Source organism: Acipenser ruthenus, chromosome 41 (assembly GCF_902713425.1).
Source record: "Acipenser ruthenus chromosome 41, fAciRut3.2 maternal haplotype, whole genome shotgun sequence".
NCBI classification, from domain to species: domain Eukaryota; kingdom Metazoa; phylum Chordata; class Actinopteri; order Acipenseriformes; family Acipenseridae; genus Acipenser; species Acipenser ruthenus.
In genome coordinates, this window is record NC_081229.1 from 5,303,504 (window position 1) to 5,329,455 (window position 25,952).

General features: G+C 41.8%; 2 protein-coding genes across 2 annotated transcripts; both read left to right on the forward strand.

The window, feature by feature from the left end:
- The first annotated feature begins 91 nt into the window (after positions 1 to 91).
- LOC117433885 (nuclear factor 7, brain-like) lies at positions 92 to 6,116 on the forward strand. Its single transcript, XM_059010865.1, has 6 exons — positions 92 to 811; positions 1,455 to 1,550; positions 2,051 to 2,284; positions 3,112 to 3,209; positions 3,669 to 3,784; positions 4,137 to 6,116. Exons 1-6 carry the CDS (start codon positions 335 to 337, stop codon positions 4,721 to 4,723), a joined length of 1,608 nt encoding a protein of 535 aa, XP_058866848.1. The 5' UTR covers positions 92 to 334; the 3' UTR covers positions 4,724 to 6,116.
- A 1,649-nt stretch (positions 6,117 to 7,765) lies between these two features.
- LOC131709067 (carnitine O-acetyltransferase-like) lies at positions 7,766 to 25,475 on the forward strand. The gene is made up of 14 exons (XM_059010785.1): positions 7,766 to 8,071; positions 10,019 to 10,237; positions 12,745 to 12,863; positions 14,833 to 14,886; positions 15,370 to 15,535; positions 16,340 to 16,514; positions 16,903 to 17,081; positions 17,310 to 17,410; positions 20,430 to 20,549; positions 20,982 to 21,104; positions 22,258 to 22,393; positions 22,494 to 22,556; positions 23,421 to 23,558; positions 24,354 to 25,475. The coding sequence occupies exons 1-14, from the start codon at positions 8,030 to 8,032 to the stop codon at positions 24,558 to 24,560; spliced, it is 1,842 nt and encodes a 613-aa protein (XP_058866768.1). The 5' UTR covers positions 7,766 to 8,029; the 3' UTR covers positions 24,561 to 25,475.
- Positions 25,476 to 25,952: the final 477 nt, after the last annotated feature.

Genomic DNA, 25,952 nt, shown 5'->3' on the forward strand with positions numbered 1-25,952 from the left:
TAAAATGACCGCAGTAATAAAAAGGCAAATGTATTGATATTCAAAAAATCGAGATCATTTTCTACCTCTGAAGCCGTCTGGCCATTTACTCGGTCTGTCTATCATATCAAAAGTGTGTGTTAGATGTCGCAGGTGTTTCCATTTATTTGTCCAGCCTGTGCACTTTGCACTTCACAATATCACTGGCTGATGAAACTGCCAGGGATAAGTCACTTGATTTAGCGAAACTGAAACTAAACAGCGGCCGCCTACCTCGAGTTGAACTTCGGCAAACCACAACAGCAATAATACAATAAAGTAGGCTGTAGTGTAGGTCAATACCACCGGATACATTATGGCGTGGAATGAGTCGACTTCATCACTAACTGAAGAATTGGAGTGTCCGGTTTGTTTGGATTTCTTTAAAGACCCGGTTATGCTGGACTGCGGTCATAACATGTGTCGGGCGTGTATTTTGGGTTACATGAATAACCAAGGTTCGGTTCTGTGCCCTGAATGCAGGGCCGTCGTTTCGGGTCCAGGGAGCCTGAAGCCGAACCGAGTTTTGAGAAATTTAGCAGACAAGGCTCGTGAGCTGAAACTAACCGAACACCTGCCGTGCGCGCTCCAAGGCCCTACGGCACCCCCGCAGGAGTGTGGATTTCAGAGCCCCAGCTTTCAAACGGGGGAGCTTTGTTGCCGCAAACACGGCGAACAGTTGAAGCTGTTTTGTGAAACTGACAGAAAGCTGGTGTGCCTGATTTGCCGAGACGAGAGGCAGCACAAAGGCCACACTTTCAAACCAGTAAATGAGGCCGCACAAAGTTGTAAGGTGAGTGAGTTTACCTGCAGAGCAGGTGTAGTGCAGCACTCTGGGTACACAGAGTGCTGCACTACTCGATTTACAAAAACAACTTCTCAACAATTATTACAAGTGTTTTTGCTTTTCTTCATGGCCAAAAATAAGTTTTAGCAACTCAGCAATTATCGGCATAGTATTATTATTATTATTATTATTATTATTATTATTATTATTATTATTATTATTATTACAACTGCTGCTGTTGTTGTTGTTATGTTTAAAACCAAGCATCTGATTTATTTAAATGTATTGTTAATTTAGTAAAACATATATATTAGACTTAATAGTTTGCCATTACTGTGTTGAAATATATTTGGTATATGTAGGTTTATTCAAGCTGTTAATGCTGTTTTATGAAGGACCAACAAGTTGTACATTAGCTTATTATTATTATTATTATTATTATTATTATTATTATTTTTTTCTTTCTTTCTTTCTTTCTTTCTTTCTTTCTTTCTTTCTTTATTTCTTAGCAGACGCCCTCATCCAGAGCAACTTACAATTGTTCCAAATATCACATTATTATTATTATTATTATTATTATTATTATTATTATTATTATTATTATTATTATTATTATTATTTTGATTATTCTGATGATTATTATACACAGGAGGAGTTAAACAGAGCCTTGCAGTTTCTTCTGGGTGATAACCATGCAGTGCAGAGTGTGGAAAAGGATCAGCAAACTGAACTCTCAAGGATCCAGGCAAGTGGGTTTGTTCTGTGGAGTGAGAGCAGGCTCTTCTACTGTCTGAACAGCCTCCCACGGTTACACCATGGGTCAAGTGTGTCACTGTGTGTGTGTGTGTGGATGAACTGTGACCCTTCCACTGCGTGATGTATACTATTGTAATAGATGTGTGTGTCGTGATGCAGCACCAAACCTGTAGATCAATATTCAAACTTTACAATTTTATACTTAAGTTATTATAGGGTTAGCCTCAATTATGGTTTATCTGCTTTTCGTATTTAAAGTTGTCAGTCAAAAACTACAGTTTTTGGTAGAAAAACAAATTATTTTCACTAAATTTAAGTTTGTTACGGTTAGGGTATTGCATTGTGTTGTCGACAGAGAAGTGTATCGTTTGCACTGGTGTCAGATATCACAGCCTAGTTTGCTGAATATCCACTTCCAGTAAGAGCCTCCATGTGCTCTGTCAGAGGTCAGCATTCCTTTAAAACAGTGGTTCTGCATTGCGCCCCCAGGACAGGTCTGGCTGGCTGCTGGCAGATATCACGACCCAGTTTGCTGAGCTGCACGAGTTTCTGCGGAGGCGAGAGGAGGAGGTGAAGCGAGATCTGAAAGCAGCCGAGCGGAGGGCTCTGGAGCCCATGGAGAGGAACCTGCAGAGGATCCAGAGAGAGCTGGGAGACAGGACTGAGCAGGCCAGGAAACTGCAGGATTCCCAGAGCATCACACAGCCTGTAACTTACCTCAAGGTGCAGCACTGCGGGCAATATAGGAAGACTGAGGTCCTAGAGATACAGGGAGCTGGATTGATGTTATTTACAGTGAACTAGACTGAGCTTAGATACAGTGAACAGGGTCGAGTTTAGATACAGTGAACTAGACTGAGCTTCGATACAGTGAACTAGACTGAGCTTCGATACAGTGAACTAGACTGAGCTTCGATACAGTGAACTGGACTGAGCTTCGATACAGTGAACTAGACTGAGCTTCGATACAGTGAACTGGACTGAGTTTAGATACCGTGAACTGGACTGAGTTTAGACACACTGGAATATTTTTTTTTTTATTATTTAACCAGGAATGTCCTGTGGAGATTAAAATCTGTTTCAAGGGAGACCTGGTTAAGAAGGTGGCATATAATAAAACACACACACACACACACATTAAAATAAGCACAACCAATACAAACAAGGTAATCAAATTACAAGAGAATTTAGGAGCACCGGCCAAAACGAAACATGTCTCGGCTATCTAGATTTCAAGACAGTAAGTTTCAGTTCTTCCTGAAGTTTGTTCCAAGAACATGGAGCAAGAAAACGGAAGGCCTTTTTCACAAGTTCAGTAAAAACTTTAGGAACTGAGAGTTAGAGCAGTCTGAGAAGATTATAAGTGCTACTAGAGGTAATTAACAATTTTCTAACATTATTTTGCCCGTGTTCTGTTCTTGGATCATACGTGGCACGCTCAGTTTGGGCAATCCAAACTTAGGAGAAAATGTGAGTAAAATCAAGATTCCCAAATGAGAAAACGATTGATTAGAACCTCTAAACTGATCCAGCGCATTCTGTTTTCATAGTGGTGGAGCGAGACAGGGTCCCCCATCATGGAAGAGCTGAAAGAAAAAGCCCCCTGTGGTCCTGCCACTGATGAATGGGAGATCGTCACTGTCAGCGGGTGAGCTCTAGCCAGGGGCTCAGGCGTTGCTCTGATCAGTTTCGCAGCACTGAGGAATCTCCTGAACTGTAGAACTAAACCACCTATATGGGGTTATCAGGGGGTTAGCTGTGAAACTAAGCAGATAGTGCAATTCCGATGGATTCCACTGGGAATGTGAAGTGCACTAAGATCCAGCCATGGCTTATCGGGGAATAGGCTGTTCAGTTATTCTGGGGATCTGTGGAGGTTCCTGTCGGTCTGTCCATCCATTGCCTTGTTTATAAGTAATATGTACAGTTGCCTCTTATGTGTGTCTTCCCATGAGCACTTTGGGTGGGCAAGAGTGCTGTGAAGCTTGACGGTTTGTATGGCAAAAGATGTACTTGAGTATTCTAAAATTGTTAAAACGTTTTGGTTTTTACAGATGTGATGGGGATGTCTGTTTATTAACTTGTCTGTTATAATTATGTTTTACAGATATGAATCCAAACTGAAAACCCTGAGCGTCGTACCTGGCTCTTTATCACTTGGTCCCTACGAGACACACTTGCAGTTTTTCATTTGGAAAGAAATGTTAAAAGTGATCCGTAAAGGTGTGTGTGCTGTAATACTTTCTTTCTCTTTGCTCCACCATCACAGAGGGAGGGAAGAGAGGGGGCTCTTTAGAGAGCAAAGTTTCTTCTGAGTTTATAGTTGAGTGGAAGTTATTGTGATACCTGTCGTATCGCAACCTGCATATCGCGATACTATTGTATCATGACATTAGTATATCATTACACCCCTAAAACAGTGTCATCTTTACTTCTAGATCCACTTAACAAACACAAGATGCTTACAATATCTGTCACTCGTCACACTGAGCAAGAATAGCCAAACAGTTTTGTCTGCTTGAGTTTCTTTTACCTTGTCATTTTTGAAGTGATGGATGACTTTATTATTTTCCAGTCCCCCAGCGCTTGACAATGGAAGACTGCTCTCTGTCTCTCAAAGTGTCCCGCGATGGTTTGAGCACGAGGCAGATCGACAGGGATCAGGACCAACTCCACAAACACCACCATGCTCCCCCGGCCGTAGTCCAAACAGAAGCACGCTTCGATCAGGGGCTGCACGCCCAGAGCAGGGAGAAATTCACCTCCGGGAGCCACTACTGGGAGGTGGAGGTGGGGGGAAAGAGCGACTGGGCAGTGGGGATCAAGATGGAGAAAATTCAGGAAAGGGAGGCCAAGTGGTACCAGAAGGTCGTGCATTTCTTCAGCAGACACAATTACCTCCTGCTGGTTTTCAGCGGCGATAAGGATTTCAGGATCAACGCATTTTCAGTAGATATTCCCATCTTGCCCGGGGCTAGGCCCAGGAAGGTGGGAGTGTATCTAGATTGTGAGAAGGCTCAGGTCTCTTTCTACAATGCCGATGACATGTCCCATATTTACACCCACAGCGAGTGTTTTGCTAAAGGCATCGCTGCCTATTTCAACCCTGGTCCCTACCTAGCAGGTAGAAATGCAGAGCCCTTGACTGTATGCTGTTACTGATTCCATGGTCTCAAAGCAGTGCTAACCAGTGCTTTAAAATAAATGTTCTTGCCTCTTTAAAAGCATGAGAAACGTAATCTGTACCCTCCCTTTAAGGGAGCGCTAATCAAGGCTTTAAAATCTATTTTCTTATCTTTTATTAGCACTAGCACCACAATCACTGCCCCTCCCTTTAAAGGGAGTACCGACTGCTTGAGAATCTGTTTTCTAACCTCTCATTAGGTGTAACGGATCTCTTCTCAGCAGCTGATAAGTTAATAATATTGACTGAATTCAGTGGGCTGAGGTGCCAATTTATTACAATGGAACCAGTAGCAAGGGTACCAGGAAGTCATTAATATGAATAAAGAAAATGAAGTAGGGTTTGTATTTTTGGGCAATTGCAGAAGAATTAAGGCATGATGATGATAATAATAGTAATCGACCATTAGTATTTAGTTATGCAGATCAAATAAAGTATATTGTAGCACCACTAATTGTTACTTTGGTAACACTTTATTTTGTGAGTTATAATTATTTTATTAATATGTAATTAACCATTTACTGAAGTTTACTTACAGTTAATAAAAAGTCAATAGATATGCCATTCATTAGGCTGCCATTTGAGCTCATGTTTCATATGTACGCTGAGTATGGTTTTTGAGACTTGCTAGTTTCCTGCTCTGGTAAATAAAATAAAAAAAATAAAAAGGCTGGTGTGTAGAGTAACTGATATTATTCTACAAGCTATCCACACTACCTGAATAATATGCATTCAAACCACATGGCTGCCATACAAAATCACGTTTTCAAAATGCGATGATTGTGTAAATAGGGTATTAGTAGCTGTACTTACCAGGCTTTGTATGTCTTTTTGTTACTGCAGCAGGAAATTACCAAGTCTCAAAAAATATACTCAACATCCATATGAAATATGAGCTCAAGTGGCAAACGTCTAATGATAGATACACATGCATTCATGTCTATTGACTGTTTATTAACATGGAACTAAACTTTAGCAACAGATTAATTGCCTATTAATGAAATATTTATTTATGACACTCAAAATAAACATACTGGTGAGCAGGGTCAGAAAACCAGGAGTTCCTCCTTTCTAAAGCATTCCATTTACATATTGTTGACATTCATACTAGCCGGCATCCTCTGTGTGCAGGTGGTGTATCCGCAGAGACGAGTCAGGCAGCACCTCCAGTCTTGCAGCTCTCTCTGGTTGTTTGACTGTAATCTTGCCAATGAACTTGAAGGAACAACAACACACTGCAGTGAAATTTAAATTGTTTGAGTTGTTACACTACTGTACTACACTTACTAATGCACCTTGATAATTACTGTATTAGTAATTTGGGGAAATGGTTACAGTTTGATCTCTGTTCAATAATAAGAAAGAAACAAAGCTATGATTTTGTCTCATTATTAAAGTCATTATATATATATATACCTTATGTATGTGTGTATATATATATATATATATATATATATATATATATATATATATATATATATATATATATATATATATGAATGTTTAATGTTGTACCTGTTTAATATCTTGTTATAAATGTTCTGTGTGATTGTCTATTATAGCTTCTGCTTGGATAATGTTTTGGACATGCTTACTAGCTATCCAGACTCATCAATGCTGATCATGGCATGCGAGGAGGGGAAGCATAATAGTGTTGCTCTGTACACTGACGCCCATATGACAAGCACTGTGCACTGAAGCCTGTGCAGCGCTAATGTGGTTCCCCGCCTCACTTCCCCAACACCTTGAGGACTCATTTAAGAAGCAACTTGCTGGAATTTAGTAAGCATTAGATGTGGCTGCGTGGTCCAGTGGTTAAAGAAAGGGGCTTGTAACTAGGAGGTTCCCAGTTCAAATCCCACCTCAGCAACTGACTCATTGTGTGACCTGAGCAAATCACTTAACCTCCTTGTGCTCCGTCTTTCAGGTGAGACGTAGTTGTAAGTGATTCTGCAGCTGATGCATAGTTCACACACCCTAGTCTCTGTAAGTTGCCTTGGATAAAGGCGTCTGCTAAATAAACAAATAATAATGTTAATGCACTAGACTAGCCTTTATCCTTTCACTTAAGACCAGGTTTTCAACCTGGGGGGAGACTGCCTTCTCAATCCTAGAAATACAAATAGAGAGTTGTCCCTATACCTTACAGTGCAATACAGTACGAGCTGTGCAAGGTCCCCATTTCCTGTCTCTTATGGTGTGTGACTGTTTTCTCACTAGAATAAAACCGTTTGCATTGATGAAACAGCTTCCTCTTGCAGTAATGTATGTTCTCGTTTCTATTCAAGTTTTCACATTAACATGATTCCCCACCATTACCAGCCGCTAATTTGTAATTCAAATAACGTGACCAATAAAATATTATGTTTGGTTTAAAAAACTACAAAACCATTGTGTACATACAGCCTACACAGCTATTGCACCCTAATGCATCCATATTGTATTTTAGTAGTATAATTTGGTTTTACTGTAAACTACTCTATTTAAATATTAATCGTGCATTGTAAAACTGTACTGCCCTGTAACACCTGTAAGGTAAGGATGGGACTTCAAACAAACTGGAAAGCAAACAAGGCCTGCATTTGCACCTGATGAGTGCACATACCGGTAAAATACTGGTAAGTGCACAGTAGTAAACATTTGCTCAGGACTCATGACCTACTGTATTTACACCACAGCTGTGTGTAAACATTATTTACACTGCTGCTATGTAAATGGTAAGAAAAACGCGTCCCTATCCACTGTACATGCAGTATTTCAGGCTTCATAGTACACCTCCCAATAATACTTAATTGTATTACCTCAACCCTACACCCAATCCTAACCTTACTAGCTTTTTTTTAGCAATCTGTAGTTTTAAAACTTTTCATATGACTAAATTCAAAGCATATGCACTGTCATTTAAACCCAGTTAATTCAGGATACATTGTTATATAGATATTCGCAGAGGGCAGCGCACTAATGATACTGCGTGTCAATCAACGTCATCGAAAAAGGAAGTGCTCGGCCGCTTCTGAAAGAAAAAAAAAACTACAACCGGGTTAGTATGCAAAAACACAGCATGTAAACAAACGCTACTGTAGCCTGCTGATGTGACAGACGTGCATGGATCACATGGGGGAGTGGCAGCAAATTATTATAAATCATAGAACAGTAAAACCTGCCTTTTGTGTGTCGCACTTTAAGTGCTAATTAACACAACAACAAAAAAATTGGGCAGTGTGTGAATCAGGACCGCTGGTGGCGTGTCTGTTTGGTTATATTTTAATTTATTTTTTAGCGACATGTTACGAACCAAGCTCGTATGCTACAGACAGGCGCTGTTGGTAAGTATGCAGCATTCCACTTATTTATTTGTTGTCTTCGTACGTTATTTTTTTTAAATGCATTTTAATCTTGTTGTAAACACGTTTTTTATTTATATATAAATTGTGTTGCTTATTTCCATTTTACATCCGGAAAGAAAAGGGAAAGTGGTGTGCACGTTTAGCACGTACGGGAAGCACAGCAGCCAATGTTAGAGATTAAGGAAGCATGCACAGGTCTCCACACGTACACACTGAGTATAGATTCGTGTACGATAGATACTGTGGTGTCTTTTGATCGGCATGCATATCTGTGTAACTTACTAGTCGCATTAATTAATAATATTATATAAATATATTTAGAGAATGTCACAATAGTGTACTGTATGCTTTGCTTAGTCAGCGTTTTGTTGATTGTTGAAAAGTTTCCCTACAGTATACGCCCAATTTAAATACGCCTCTTGGAAAAACAATGGTCTTGTATAGACACTTCTGGGTGTAGTATGGAGTAGGGCACACATTTAGTAAAGAGCTTTGGCAGAAAATGATTTATTGTCATAAAGCTGGAAAAGGATACAGGAAGATTTCCAAGCATTTGAGTATCCCAATTTCAACTATTGTTTCTATTATTAAGAAGTACAAGACTCATGGTACTGTCGCAACACTCCCTCAGTTTGGAAGAAAGAAGGTTCTTTCACCAAGAACAAGTAGAAGAATTGTGAGGAAGGTTAATAACAATCCGAGATTGACTGCCAAAGATATTCAAAGTGAATTGGCTGCAAGTGGGACTGGGGTTTCCATTTCAACCATAGGTCGAGTATTGCATGGTGAAGGTCTCAATGATCACAGGCCAAGGAAAAAGACACTCTTAGGAAAACATCACAAGGACAATTGCTTAAAGTTTGCAAAATGGCATTTGAATGATGGATATGAGTTCTGATCAAAGGTTTTGTGGTGATGAATCGAACTATTTGGTCACGCTGATAGTCGCTGACGTTTGGAGAAAGTCTGGTGAGGCGTACAAAGAAAAGAACACCATACCTACTGTCGAGCATGGAGGTGGTAATATCCTTCTATGGGGCTGTTTTTCCTCTCATGGCACAGGAATCCAATTCATGGTAAAATGGATTCCACAGCATACCAAAAGATATTGGCCAATCACCTGAAACTCTCCGCTACAAAACTTGGTTTAAAGCACAACTGGATGTTCCAGCACAACAACGATCCAAAGCACACATCAAAATCTACTTCAGAATGGTTAAAGAAGAATGAAATCAAGGTTCTGGAATGGCCTGGTCAAAGTCCAGATCTAAATCCGATTGAGAATCTTTGGTATGGGTCGAAGAAGGCTGTGCACAAGAGAACTCTTCAGAATTTGAATGAACCTGAACAATTTTGCGTTGAAGAATTGTCAACAATCACTAAAGAATCATGCCAAAAGCTCACTGACAAATATCCTTATCATTTAAAAGAGGTTATTGTTGCTAAAGGTGCATCATTTAGCTATTCATATAATTTTCCTTGTCGGTATGTCTACTTTTGAATTAGCATTTTTGGAGTTTTACAAAAAAATTGCTGAAATAAATAATTTAGACATCTATTTCTTAACTTCTTTTTTCCTCATCCACAAAAGCAAAACTTTTGCTACAAGATTTTTCCTATAATTATTTGTTTGAGAAATTTCTAGAAATTATATATTTCCGTTGGGGTATGTAAACTTTTGACTACAACTGAATGCTATTGAAATGACCCAGAGTTTGAACAATCAGGCCCCTGCTACATCTGCTCTGAATTAACTGAGTTGTTCACGCAGCTATAAAGGAAGACCACTTTATTTAACATTAAAGTGTGGCTCCTGATCTCTTCTGTAATATACAGTGAGACCTCTTGAGTTTCACGCCATGCCTTCAGCGTGCTGTACAGTACAAGCATGTTGTAACCGTGTTGTTTCTGTCTGTCTCTCTCCAGTTTGGGGGATGGGGGAGGTCGATGAGTTCAGTGCCCCCCCAGCCCGTCCCCCCCCTGTCTCAGACCATGTCCCGCTACCTGCGTGCCCTGGAGCCCCTTGTTACCCCCCCTGAACTGGAGGAGAGTAGAGAGGGGGTGCAGGAGTTATCTAAGAGGGGGGGCCTGGGGGAGCGGCTGCAGAAGAGCCTGGAGAAGAGGGCTCAGCGCACACACAACTGGGTAAGAAACAGTAAGGCTCTTTCCCTCTCTGTCTCTGTCTCTCTGGTTAAGAAACACTAAGGCTCTTTCCCTCTCCCTCTCTGTCTCTCTGGTTAAGAAACACAGACTCTCTCTCTCTCCCTCTCTGTCTCTCTGGTTAAGAAACACAGACTCTCCCCCTCTCCCTCTCTGTCTCTCTGGTTAAGAAACACAGACTCTGTCCCTCTCCCTCTCTGTCTCTCTGGTTAAGAAACACAGACTCTGTCCCTCTCCCTCTCTGTCTCTCTGGTTAAGAAACACAGACTCTCTCCCTCTCTGTCTCTCTGGTTAAGAAACACAGACTCTCTCCCTCTCCCTCTCTGTCTCTCTGGTTAAGAAACACAGAGGCTCTCTCCCTCTCCCTCTCTCTCTAGTTAATAAACACTGACTCTCTCTGTCTCTCTGGTTAAGAAACACTGACTCACTTCCTCTTTGTCTCTCTGGTTAAGAAACACAGAGGCTCTCTCCCTCTCTCTCTCTAGTTAATAAACACTGACTCTCTGTCTCTCTGGTTAAGAAACACTGAGGGGTAGATGTACTGAAGTGTTGCGGCTGTCACAATAGTCACAAACCAGTTGAGTCGGAAGTCTAGGGTGAAATGTACTAAACATGTGCAATGCTGCAATTGCGACACTTACAATTGCATCAGTTTGTTCAGAACTTTTGAAAGCATGTTTTAAACAGTCGCAGTTGTTGCTGGCATTTCCCAGTGTGTTTTTTTCTCGAGCGTTGCCAGTTGTGCTCAATTTTTGAGTTGAACAACCTGTTTTCCTGTAAAAACAGGATGTACTTTACAGCCTTGAAAACAAATTTCTATGACATTTCTAGTTCCCCCAACGCGTTGGGAGCAAAAGACTGCACACATGTGCCACTAACCCCTCCAGCTCATTCTGAGCATCTGTATAGGAATAGGAAACACACCTATTCTGTCAATGTGCAGGTGCTTTGTAATTGTGCATAATTTAGCACTGCACCACTGACTAACTTAAATTAAAACTGACAGTATACATTTGGCTTACAGGCTAATCATGATAATACGAATTAGTGGTATAATGCAAAATTAGTTGCTGGTCCCTTGAAATTCGAATTAATGAGAATTGGCTGGCCTGTAAGTATCCGAACTTGTAAATGCAGCAACATGGTCTATTTTGTCTTAATTGTCTAGGCTACCAAGTACACCAAGTTAATAATAATTTTTAAAAAAAATGCTAAAATCATTTAGTTTCAATTTAAAATATATTTTTTTGCATTGCACACCAATGTGTACAATGCAGCAGCATGATTTATTACCGGTAGCGTAGTGTACAGATTTATATTTTTGTTCATATGTAATGTTTAGCCTGCCCAAAACATATTAGTGTTATTTCAGTGCAATGATTTATACATTTAAAATACATTGAGCACTATAAATATATGTGTGTGTGATTTTATTGTATTTTTTAAAACCCAACACCTCCTTATGTCGGATGAACATATCCGGTTTAGCGAGGGGCTACTGTATGATTATGAAAAGCTTTTTGATAGAAACACATTTTTTTATTTGGGGGTGAAGGGCCCCACTATGAATCTGATGGGATTAAACTGCCTTTCATTATTTATTTGAAAAAATGTTGCACGACTCTCACAATGCTAGAGATCTTGCTAAGATGACGAACAAATATTAAATTAGTATATTGCGGCTCTCTTTATTAACATATTTTCTCTCAGTACATACGACAAAATGTATACTTTGAGAATCGCTGCAAGAGAAATGCAAATTGCGGTATGTTTGCGCTGCGACTGGCTCATTTTATTTATTTATTTGTTTATTTAGCAGACGCCTTTATCCAAGGCGACTTACAGAGACTAGGGTGTGTGAACTATGTATCAGCTGCAGAGTCACTTACAACTACGTCTCACCCGAAAGACTGAGCACAAGGAGGTTAAGTGACTTGCTCATCTTAGTGCATCTACCCCTGAGACTCTCTCCCTCTCCCTCTCTGTCTCTCTCTCTGTCTCTCTGGATAAGAAACACTGAGACTCTCTGTCTTTCAGGTTGTTTTGGTTAGTGCCTTCATTATGCATAACTCTTACCTTTGGTGCACTTCCATTCACAATGCAGTTCTCAATTGTGCAGTTTGGAAAGAAACACATGTTACAGCAAACATGTCATTTCATTTTTTTTAAACATCTTGTACTAAGCTAAAAGGTAAAAGAAAGTTCTCAGTTTGCATGCATTGCCATCCAGGAAATCTACCACTGCTGCACTTCCTAGGTCCCCTGTGTGATGTCATCGGGGGTCAAGGCCGTGTTAAAATGGCTTTCACCTGAAGTTTCTCTTCAGTTTTCACCTGCCATAGACAAGCTGGCTGGGCTAGATCAGTGTCTGCAAGTAAGAGCCAGTGCCCTCTAGTGTTGATTTTCCGGGCAGTGCACTGCTGCCCTCTAGCTGCCCTGGCGGTTTCTGCACCCAGTCTTGTGAAATGCTGCCCCTGCCCTGTGTTTCTCAGGTGTCCGACTGGTGGCAGCACACTGCCTATCTGGAGAGCCGCTTGCCCCTGCCAGTGCATTCGAACCCGGCCATGGCTCTGCCCCAACAGGACTACAGCAACTGGAAGGGGCAGCTGGGGTAAGATCCGGGTGCTGTCTGCCACAGAGCAAGAGAGGGGTAGGAGGAGTGAGTGTGTTTGAAGCTGCTCTGGAGGAATCGCAATTCAATCTAAATCAAGTGGAGATTATTGTTTTGTTCCCCGTTGTTACGACTATTGAGGGAGAGTAGAGTTGCTCCCTGGCTCTATAATCGTGGTGCACTTTAAGATTGATTCATCACAGATTCAAGACAAGACTAGTATGGGGACATCTTTTTGAGACTCTTCTTGACAAGTCAATTTCAGCTGCTCGGTGCCTGAAGTCTGTCTGTCTGTCTTTTTACCTCCAACCTGTTCATCAGTCCAGCAATGCTTGATTGGATCCAGAGCTGGGAACAGACAGCCTGTGCACTGAGATGGTGTAGACCAGTATTTCTCAACCCTGGTCTTCAGGGACTCCTGCGTCTTCTGAGCTCTCAGTTACTTCACTAAACCCTTAATTGAACTAATAATTTGCTTAATCAGGCCTTTTGAATGGTTTTCAGCTCTTAAACAGCTGGAGATTTCAAGTTAACTGTGCAATTGTATAAGTCACCTGAAATGTGCAACTTTTTAGGAGCTGATAACAATTTAAAAAGGTCTAATTAGGCAAATTTCATTTAAGGGTTTAGGTAAGGAATTGAGAGCTCAGTTGAAATGAAAACCAGAAGACACAGGGGTCCCTGAGGACCAGGGTTCAGAAGCACTGCTACAGACCAAGAGAACCACTATCTCCACCCAAGTCGTGTTCAAGCACCGAGTCAGAATCAGCCGTGACTGCATTAGGGTTGCCATCTGGAGCCACACTTTGACAGGTCAGTTTGTTTGCAGTTTAGAGAGGTGAGTTGAAAAACCTGACCAGGCTTACTGTCCCGAGGTTATGGAGCCAGGGGGGAGCCCTAAGGGAGAGACAGGTGTGTGGCATCGGGAGAGACGGGTGTGTGGCTTCAGTCCTAAGGGAGAGACGGGTGTGTGGCTTCAGTCCTAAGGGAGAGACAGGTGTGTGGCTTCAGTCCTAAGGGAGAGACAGGTGTGTGGCTTCAGTCCTAAGGGAGAGACAGGTGTGTGGCTTCCCCAGGTTTTAAACCATCTGGAAAGACAAGATCCTGTCTGGGTTTGTTGTTGAGTTAATGGAGAGTTTGTAATACAGAACTACATCCCTCCTCCTCCCTAGTGTTGTCAGAGCAGTCGCATTTCCAAGCTCAGTTAATGGTTTTTGAGTCTGGTTTCTTATTTCCCTGAAGGTTGCTGGTCCCCCTGCTCGGTAGCATCTGTGCTTGTTTCTTAATATCAGAACCGTGCTGCATGCAAGGGCAGCTGTGAAGCCCTGGAGAGCGCAGGCTGACCAGCCACCAAATTGGAGAATGTTGTGTAAAATGAGACAGTCCCCCATTCTGCACTCTACCCCAGACCTGGGGGTCAAGAACAATTGTAATTGTGCAATTCGTAATTAATTGAACTCCTGTATAATTGTAATTAAAGCATCTAATTCATCAGTTACACATTCTTGTCATACAATTGTTATTCTTGTATTTTCAACCACTTTTAGTGGCCCCATTTGTTTGGAAAAAAAAGTTATATACAGGAGCCAGCACCGTGTTGAGTGGTGACGGACATTTAAAAAAAAAAACAAGAAGTCTATACAATTCCGTGTGTGTGCGTGTTAGACGTGTTCACTGCCACAGACATGCGTGTCTGTGTACAGGCAAGTTGCCGACCCCTGTAACTGTAATTATAACTGACCCCCAGTCTGCTGTCTGCTTATATATCTCGAGATGTTTCATAATAGATAATAATAGATCAACTGTGATGGATGTGAGCAACTATATTAACAGCAGTAACAGGAAAGTAGAAGGATCTTAGAAACGCTATAAGGTGAAAAAAAAGAAGTTTGCCTCTGATAATCTCTCAACAGTCTGTCTGTCTGTCTGTCTGTCTGTCTGTCTGTCTGTCTGTCTGTCTGTCTTACAGGTTTGCAGCTAAACTCATTGCAGGAGTTCTGGATTTCAAAGCAAAGATTGACAAGTATGTATTGAGCAGCAGAGAGCACAGCAGAGAGCGAGGGTCCACACATCTGATGAGTATTTCAATCAATGGCTTGCATTCCTTTAAATGGGAGGCAGTGACAGTGTTGCTTGCACTGATAAGAGGTTAAAGGTGGGGGTGGCAGTAGTAAGGTTGCTAGTGTTATTAAAAGGTTAGAAGATGCATTAGTTAGGACTCCTTTAAAGGGGGCGAGCAATAATGTTAATAGAGATAAGAGGTATGAAAAGGAGGAGGGGGTTAGTGATAATGCTGCCAGTACAAAGGAGAGGTAAGGGAATCTGTAAAGCCTTGGTGAGCACTCCCTTGAAGGAGAGCACTGACAGTATTGCCTATACTGATAAGAGGATGGAAACTGGATTGTAAAGCTTTGGTTAGCACTTCTTTAATATCTCTGTCCCTCTGCCTCTCCTTGTCCTGTCTGCCTCTCTCTTCCCCTCCACTCCCTCTCTCCTCTCTCCTCAGTCACACTCTCTTAGTGGAGTATCTTCGTGGTCGGCCTCTCTGCATGGATCAGTACAGGCAGATATTTTCGTCGTGTCGTGTTCCGGGTCCCAAGCATGACCACGTGATGCACTTCGCTGGGGTGCGCCGGCCCCCCACCCACATCACCGTGGTGCGGAACTTCCAGGTAGGATCGGACCCCCGGCCTTGGACTACGGAATAGCAGCGTTCCCAAAACTTACAAACAGATCGGTCAGCCAAACCAGAGAGACCTAGAGGGAGAGAGTCTCAGTGTTTCTTAACCAGAGAGACAGAGAGGGAGAGAGTCTCAGTGTTTCTTAACCAGAGAGACCTAGAGGGAGAGAGTCTCAGTGTTTCTTAATGAGAGAGACAGAGAGGGAGAGAGTCTCAGTGTTTCTTAACCAGAGAGACAGAGACAGAGATGGAGTGTCTCAGTGTTTCTTAATGAGAGAGACAGAGAGAGAGAGAGTCTCAGTGTTTCTTAACCAGAGAGACAGAGACAGAGAGGGAGTGTCTCAGTGTTTCTTAATGAGAGAGACAGAGAGAGAGTGTCTCAGTGTTTCTTAATGAGAGAGACAGAGAGAGAGTGTCTCAGTGTTTCTTAATGAGAGAGACAGAGAGAGAGAGAGTCTCAGTGTTTCTTATCCAGAGAGAAAGAGAGGGAGAGAGTCTCAGTGTTTCTGAACCTGTTTTTCTAAATAAACACACTCACAGCCCATGCTCAACACACATATCCTGAAAATAAGATATACAGCTACAAAAGGTTACAAGGCATAGACAAATTATGCTAGCATAGCCACACAGAACATGGTAATCAACATTTCATATCACAAGTGTTATTATAACTTGCTGAAGAACAAGTAGCTTCAGGGTTTGTTTTTTTTACGTGGGAGTGTTATTTCTTGCAGTGTTTTTATCTGCCTCTCTGTCTCTGTCTGTCTCTCTCTCTCTCTCTCTCTCTCTCTCGCAGTTCTTCCAGTTGGAGGTGTATAACAGCGATGGCTCTCCCCTCACGGTGGATCAGATCCACTCGCAGCTGCTGAGGATCAGAAGCCAGTCCTGGAAGACAGACAAGGAGCCGATGGGGATCCTGACCAGTGAGCATCGAAACACCTGGGGACAGGCTTACAACACCCTGCTGAGAGGTACTGTCTGTATACACACTCACACACCACTGTCTATACACACACACACACACACACACACACACACACACACACACACACACCAGTGAGCACCAGAACACCTGGGGACAGGTTCACATTGTGTGTCTTTACAATGTGTGTGTGTGTGTGTATGTGTGTGTATATATACTCATTGTCAAGACACACACTGACAGTGCACACTCGGAGGCTCAAACCCAGTCTCTCTCTCTCTCTCTCTCTCCCCTCTCGCTCTCACACTCTCTCTCTCTCTCTCCCCCTCTCTCTCTCCCTCCTCTCTCTCTCTCTCCCTCCTCTCTCTCTCTCCCCCTCCTCTCTCTCTCCCCCTCCTCTCCCCCCCTCTCTCTCTCTCTCTCTCTCTCTCTCTCAGACAGGATTAACCGTGAATCGGTGCGTGCGATAGAGCGCGGGATCTTCACGGTGTGTCTGGACGCCCCGGTCATGCGCATGTCAGAGGAGCGCTACACCAGCCGCATGGCGGCTCAGATGCTGCACGGGGGAGGGACCTACTCCAACAGCGGCAACCGCTGGTTTGACAAGACACTGCAGGTGAGGGGACAGGGGGCCGGAGACTTTCACTGCAACACTGTTTCAACCTCTGGACACAGATCCATTTTACTTACTGTATCCACTTCACAAACCATTCGATCTGATTTGACATTATTGTGCTGCCTTGTTTTTGTTCATAGAAAACTCTCAAGTCTGATTCTATGTGTGATTCACTGCAACCCACTGATTCCGAGTGTGTAACCACGTGCTCTCTTTTGCCCCCTGCAGTTCATTGTGGGAGAGGACGGCGCCTGTGGGTTGATCTATGAGCAAGCTACTGCAGAGGGGCCTCCCATAGCAACCTTAGTGGACCACGTCTTGGACTACTGGTGAGTTACTGGGAGCGTGGAGATCAGCACAGACTCCCCTAGAACCGAGTCTAGTGCATTAACATTAACCCAATAGCGCCACCTAGCCCCCATCAGAATTGCACATACTCTTTTTATTTATATATGTGCTCTGAGCACACTCTTAAACCCAGGGGAGACATTTGAAGGAGGACAGAGATGTTCAAAACTCCTATAAGTGGTTTTGTTCATGCTCTGGGCCTGCCATATGTCCAGACAACTTTTTAATAATCAAGAAAATCACACAGACTCATTTAATTTGATGTTCTAACGAATCAGAGCAGTACAAGTGCTCTTTTCAGTTTATTAAATGCTTTAAATTGATCTAGTGCTTGCAAGCCACTTTGGATCCCTGCTAACAGGCAGTGTGGGCATCTCCAGTGCCTTTACAGGTATAACAGCATTAACACTTCAGTACAGTAATACAGATATAGTTATCACATGCTTAGCCCTTAGGCTAGTCATGCAAAAAGATAAAAACACCCACCGCTAAATTCTAGAGCATCCAATATATCACTCTCAACAGCTAAAATATAAATCCTATACCTTATAGCAATGCATTGAATATAAAAGAGATTGTTAAATTCAAATATATGCTTACCTTCCAGTATATAGAAGTGTAGTGTAGGATATATGAAAAATAAGAACTGTCTTCAAAAAGCAGAGACTTGTGAATACGACCAAACAGCAATCAGTTTTTCAGAGCTCCTCAGAGCATGGACCACATCAGCTTGTGGTTAGCAAGTCGCGCGATACTTGACTGGGGTTTTACCTTTATTGAATATATCAGGAGTCCCAATTAAATCTGATCATCAATCTACCTTGACAGTTCTTGTCTTTAATGATATATTCTAAAAGGATCTGATCAACTTATTATGTTACCTTTTCAGTGTGTTGTCAATGAGCCAGTTTAATTTCATATACAAATGTGTGTTAACAAAGTATGGGATAAAAAACTGTAGGGGTTTATCACAAGCCTTTGAAGAAGCATACAGTGGTCAGTTCAGTTATTTCCATTTAAATTTAAGCTGTAATAACCGTGTTAAATATAATAGCCTTATATTAACTTGTACCATGCTTGGACTAAAACTGACCTCTCTCTCTGTTTCTGAAAATTCCCCTGCACAAGCAGGATTCAGACATCCTGTTTACTTGAAACTCCACTGTAAGCACTCTTCCAAATTCACCGCATGGAGTCATTTTTTGGCCGATTCAAGAGACACCTGGCCGGTATCTTTTCAGATAATAAAAAAAAAACTTACATCCTAGTTTTTATAACTCAGCTCTCGTTATTTTCTTATAATATAATGAGATACATACTCCTGTCTCTTAAAGCACCTTCCGTTGGTTATCATTCAAGGTTGGCAAATCCCGCTTTCAAGAGCCAACACCAATTTGTCATCTCCAACACTGCTTCTATTACAAGCAGGCAAAGGACGAGGTCACAAAATTAGTTATATTCCTTCAGCAAGTTTACTGTATACTAAAGGTGATTAAATAGTCTTTATTACTTTAAAGATAGGGAAGACCCTGTTTTTAAGTCTGACCAGCTTCCAAGAGTTTATACACTAATAACAAAGGCAAACAAACAAGCTTTTTTTTCTAATATTAACACTTGTTCAGTTTTCTTTATTATTTATGCTGGTTTTATGTTCTTTAAAACACAGTACAATTATTACAATATTCTGACAGTGTCCGTTAGTACTGAACTTCTTTAGTTTTTAACTGTAATAGGTTCTTTCAACAACAATAATGTTATTTGTATAACAGTTTAACTTTATTTTATAACATGTATTTCTAATTCACATACTTCAATATAGCAATCTATTTTATAAATTGTAATTGTATGTTACTCCATTGGTATACACAGAAGGCAAGAGGTTCATTTTAGTTAGGCACCTGCCTAGCAGCAAATGCAACCTTGAATATTAAAACTGCTCACACATTTACTTAATGTCATTGTATTAGGTTTCTTATTTATTTAAATACTTGTGTTCTTTCTTACTATAGTCAAACCTAGTTCGATTGCTTCTGGCATATTAACTGTGTTCCATAGAGTCTGCCATTCTGCTCTCTCTGGATCAGAATGTTTTGAGGCTCTGAGTCTAATTAAAAAATATGCTTTTGCCTGATAAGGGAGGTCTGGAACTTTCAGCAGGTCAGTCTGACCTTCAATGCAATGAACCTTCTCACAGGCCTTACACAGATCTGCTAATAATATTTTCTAAGGGTTTTAAATTACAGTCAATACAATATTTGTTGCAGTTTCACAAATGTTCAATTTGTATCGCAAAGATCATCCTGCTTTTATTATTATTATTATTTATTTCTTAGCAGACGCCCTTATCCAGGGCGACTTACAATTGTTACAAGATATCACATTATTTTTACATACAATTACCCATTTATACAGTTGGGTTTTTACTGGAGCAATTTAGGTAAAGTACCTTGCTCAAGGGTACAGCAGCAGTGTCCCCCAGCTGGGACTGAACCCACAACCCTCCGGTCAAGAGTCCAGAGCCCTAACCACTACTCCACACTGCTGCCCTCTGCTTCTAGTAGCTGTGACAGTCTTGGGTCAGTTTCTGCTCTCAGTGAGTCAATTTCTGCTCACAGGTGTTAGCTGGGCTCCCATCTCTACATTCTCATTCCCATCGTCAGTGGGCAAACACATTAACTGAATCTGGGTTCATCAAAGAACTGCACCTTCCATGCAAAAGGATCTAATGACTTATAGCACAAAAGGGACGTGCCAGAACCGTCTGTGACACCCCACAGATTTAGAACCCAGGCCTCCAGAGGAAGGTGAAAGACTAGTCTAGTGCATTAACCCACTAGCGCCACCTAACCCCCCAGATTGGAACCCATGCCTCCAGAGGAAGATGAAAGGCATGAACAAGAAGCTAGTAAACTAGCTCTTTGTCTGTCTGTATGTCTGTTTGTATGTCTGTGCAATATTAAATACTACAGTCTTTGTACACTGTTTTTTTTTGTTTTTCAGTCAACACCCCGAGACAGTTCGATCTCCCATGGTTCCTCTGCCTCTGCCAAAAAAACTCTATTTTTACATCACGCCTGAAATCAAGAGAGACATTGAGCATGCCAAGCAGAACCTGGACATGTGAGTGACTGAGCTTCCTGTACAGAGCACGGTCAGGCAGTTTATTTAGCAGTGCCAGCTCCTGTACTTCTGACACTGACCTTCACAACTCAAAGCTAGGGTCTTATCAGCATCCTGGTTCTTGTTTTTAATACCATGTTTTGTTTGAATGCTATTTTGAGACTTGTGGACTCTTATCTCAGAAATAAAGAACTTTTCAATGTCACAGGGAAATGTTAAGTTGGAACTGCCCCCTACAGGTGAAACTGTGCCTTTACAAGCAGGTGGGGGTGTGTACATAGAGCCCAGTTAGACAGGAGCTGAGACCCAGGGCTGAGTTTAAGCTGCTCTACACTGACTCCTACAGGAGAGACTGTGCCTTTACAAGCAGGGGGAAGGTTGTCATTTAAATGAAGTCTGGTTAATTTTTTTATATTTTTCAATCTCTTGCAGTCTAATAAATGACCTGGATATCAGATGTTTCACATTCAGGGAATTTGGGAAGAATTTTCCAAAAAAGTACAAACTCAGTCCGGATTCCTTCATCCAAGTTGCGCTGCAGCTGGCTTATTACAGGTAGCGCTTCTCTCTCTCTCTCTCTCTCTCTCTCTCTCTCTCTCTCTCTCTCTCTCTCTCTCTCTCTCTCTCTCTCTCTCTCTCCTCTCTCTCTCTCTCTCTCTCTCTCTCTCTCTCTCTCTCTCTCTCTCTCTCTCTCTCTCTCTCTCTCTCTCTCTCTCTCTCTCTCTCTCTCTCTCTCTCTCTCAAATTCAAATTCAAATTCAAATTGGCTTTATTAACATGATAGGAGTGATCCAATATTTCAACACAAATGTTACATGCAATAAAATATAATGTCAATAACACACAATATCCATCCCTCCCTTTGCTCCTCCCCTCCTTAACACAATGTAAACAATATACCCCCCCCCCCATCTAATTTAACAATAAACAGTGCACTTCTCCACACTGTCCCTCAGGCTGGGACAGGCACACACGTCCTGGACTGCCAGCTCTGCTGTCAGAGCCTCCTCTCCCAGCAGGATCTGCAGCTTCTCAGGGTCAGGCAGGTGTGGAAACTGGGTCAACTGACTTGAGAATTTATTTGGCAGTATTTGGAGCAGGACAGCAGGAAGTTCACCTCTGTTGCGACTTCTCCCAGCTCACAGTGACTGCTCTGTCTAGCCAGCCAGCTCTTTATATGGAGGCCTGTTTCAATGGCCAGGCTGTGGTAACTGAGTCTGTACTTTGTTAGGGTCTCTCTCTCTCTCTGTCTCTCTCTCTCTTTCTCTTTCTCTCTCAAAATTCCAATCAAAACACAAATCAGAGATGCAAACTGCACTTTAAAATGTGTACAAAACAACTCAAACTGCTGGCAAAGTCCTCAGGAATATGTGTGTGAGATGCAGTGTAGAACACATGCTGATTTTATATGTAGATATTTTTTTTTCCTTAATCTTCATAACTTCTGAACACTTGGTTGTACTGATTTGAAAATGAGTGTATGGCTTTATAACGGGAGGATGAGTAAAAATGCTAAAATCTTTTTCAGTGTTATTGATAAATGTTTCAACTAGAAGCCTTTTTCAGTGTTTTTTAAAAGACATTGAGAAAGACTTCTAGTCAAGAACTTTTGTCATTGAATTCATTGACCTTCATTCCAACAGAAGTGCATGCATGTGTCCACCGGGTGGCGCTGTGTGCTATGTTAACCCTCCTTTCTCTTTGTCAGGATGTATGGGTGTCTGTGCTCCACGTGTGAAAGCGCCTCCCTCAGAATGTTCAGGGGAGGGCGGACCGACACCATCCGCTCAGCGACCAATGAGGCGCTGCGGTTTGTGGAGGTGATGGAGGACCCACAGGCAGGGGTAAGACCCATCTCGGTGCAGTGAGAGGAATCAGACTGTGTTTGTGTCCCAGACAGGGATACGAGTGAGACTGACCGACCTGATCTTACTGTATCTACAGGCTGAGATGAAGCTGGCATTGCTGAAGGAAGCCATTGAGGCTCACAGCACCTACACAGAGCAGGTAAGGAAGGATCCCTCGTCAAACTATATTAATAAATAACCATCAAACACTAAATAGCGCTCGATTTAGAATTAACAGAAACCTAATAAGTTCAATGACAAAAGCAGGGACGGAACTAATGTTGCATAGCAGTTTGATCCATTCCTGGTTTCACTGTGAGTTTTTATTTAGACATTCCTGAGCTTGTTACCTATACATTAGGGCTAATCAAGCTAAAAGAAATTTGTGAAACTGCTATGCAACAGGAGTTATTTCCATCTCTGTAGGGATTCAGAAAGACTTCTCTTCAAAAAGTTTGTCATTGAACTTTTTAGGTTTCTTTTAGCATTTCTAAAAGCTGTAAGAAACATCTTCTGTGTACTGATTAAGAGCTGTATGTGCCCCTCCCTGTGAGACCTCTGTGTGAACAGCACCCACCACGGGGAGCGGTCTGTGTGAGCAGCACCCGCCACGGGGAGCGGTCTGTGTGAGCAGCACCCGCCATGGGGATCGGTCTGTGTGAACAGCACCCGCCATGGGGAGTGGTCTGTTAATACTGGGTGATCAGGGGTGCAGTAGAGGTGGGATTTATGGGGGTGGGTGGAAAAGGTGGGACATTTTTAATAACTTACTAACACTAACTTTCGGAAAAAAGAAATAGAGAGAGAGGGGATATAATCTTGTAAACTCCACGGGGATACTCTTTTTGTCTATGATCCTCAGTTTTCCGAGTCAGGCAGAGAATAGAATTGGATCCATGCTGTCTGAATGAGTGATCATGTTGCTAGAATGAAGTGAGACTGTTCGTCTTCTGTAGGTCACTTTGCACCTTGAATGGGGCAGCCCGGGTCCTCATTTGATCATTTTTGTTGTGTTTTTGTTCAGGCACTCCAAGGGCAGGCCATCGACCGTCACCTGCTGGGCCTGAAGCTGCAGGCCATCGAGGAGGGACTGAGCGTGCCCGAGATCTTCATGGATACGTCGTACGCCATGGCAACGCACTGGAAACTGCACACAGGACAGGTGAGAGACTGAGACAGTCTCATTTATAGGTATGATGGAAGCTTTACATAAACCCTGCATGTTAAATGTATTGGGGACCATGACGTTGATGTCTGACCTAGTATGGCTGTCGTACTGAAGTCATGTGATCATTTTGAAATTCTGCTGTATAAAAGCAGTACACTTTGTCTTCCTGAAGTTCAGTTACCGGTTCTGACCAGTACAAATGTAACCCTTTCACTGCTGCAGTGTTTTAATCTCTGGTCAATTCAATGAAACAGACCACATGCTTTGACATTTACAGGTGTCTTAACAGTAGGTACACAGCTGTATTCTAAGATTCTCTCAATACAGCTACATCACAGGTAATGTCCAGTTGAAATGAACCATTTCACTGCCAAGGTACTCCAGCCAATTCCAGTCAATGAGGCATATCTTTTTCACATATTCATTTTACTTTGTTTACAAACCAGTCTCCCTTATAAAAGTTTATCAAGGTATTGTTGCAGATTTACCATGCTTTCATTGTGGTTGTAGTATGCATTTATCCTAGTTTACCATACAGTACCTCGCTATTCTATACAGTGCTTATCTATGCTTTACCCTGCTTTCACTTTATTACACTTTGCTGTGCTTTTACTATGGGAATCATATTCATATCCTGTTGAGAACGACTCCTCTTGTATAGTCAATGAGCTCAGTGCCTCTTATCATGGAGCTCCTCTCCCCTTCCTCTAATCCTGTTGGGAAGCTTTCTAAGGGCTGATACGACATTCCCCTTGGATTGTGCCAACAGTTCCCTGTGTTGTTCTGCAGGTGTCGGCCCGTACGGACTGTGTCATGTGTTTCGGGCCGATGGTTCCGGACGGGTACGCGGTGTGCTACAACCCCCTCCCAGAGCACATCAACTTCTCAGTGTCGGCTTTCAACTGCTGCGCTGAGACCAACGCCGAGAAACTGGCGCGATCCCTGGAGCAGGCCTTGAGGGACCTGCAGGAGCTGGTACTGCCCAGGGAGGACTGAGAGAGCCGGGGTGAACAAACAAACTCAGCTCCACAGAGTGGGACCAGCGGGACCTCCGAAAAAATGACCATGGACATTTTTGGATTGATCTGCAGTGTTTATGCAATGTTTACGTGGTTAGCAGTGTTTGTTACTGATGGTGTTAAAGGATTCCTCGCCAATTAAATAATGACATCACTCCTCTGGAATCCCTGTCTACAGGCAAACCTTTTTGCATCCAAAATTCCTCTCGTACGAGTTATGGACTTGTGGCCTGATTTTCAGGTAACTTAATTTGAGTAAGTCTCTCATCATCTAAAATAGTCACAGTTTTGCAGATTTTAACTTCAGTGAGCGAAACTGAACATTAAAATCCAAAAGCAAAATCGATTTTTATATGTTTTGAAATTGATACCAAAAAACTGCCCTTGGTTTGGAAGATACAGTACGGAATGTATATAGATGAATAGTCATGCAATCATTTTGTATGTTGAATTTAGATTAGGAAACTGAGCTGAGGTGCAATGGTCTGGCTGTAATTTCTTTAAGAGATTCTAATGACCAGTTACTGAGTAAGAATTGCTGTCTGTAGATGACTCACCTTGACAGGTGCAGTATGTTTTGGGATAACCCACAACTACCTATGAGAACAAAATAAAATGAGGAGAAAGTACATTTTAATACAGTATTCCTTCTCAAAATGTACACATTGGGGAAAAGGGGCAAACTATGCAAAAGCACTTTATGAGTATTCTTTATTTGCATATAGATATGCGCTTACAAACCAGCACTTATGGAAAGTTTCATATACTGTGATTTGAGGCTACAGTGGTTCTTAAAATACAGAATAACATTGCTCAAAAGCTATTGAATAGCCTGACAGCACACTAAACATAATTGTATTGTGTATTCAGCTCAATAAAGAATTATAACACACACAGTTACTGACAGTGTCTTAACTTTCTAACAACAAAGTCATTTTTTATGCCATTGGAGACAGAGACAGGGAAATTGCACTATGAGCTTTACTGGTGAGAAGACTGTGTATGATAAGGTATCAACTGGAAAGATGTGATCCTATCATCTTTTTTAACATTTGTTCATAAGATAGATCGTACGTTTTTGCTTATTGTGTGTTTTAATAATTTAAAGGGAATCACTAGAATAATTAATTTAAGCAAGACACAAAACTCTTTTGATTTAAGATTAGAAAATATAACATCATACAAGTAGGGGGGTCAGAGCAGAGAAGTAAATAGAATTCTAGATAATTTTTAGATTACAGTGCAATATATTGGAATAAATGTCAGCTTTTACAATAACATTCTATCCTATACTGCATCAGAAAGAAAGAATAAAAAAAAATAATAATTCATAATCCATAATCCAGCCTTAAAACAATAGTGATGGGCT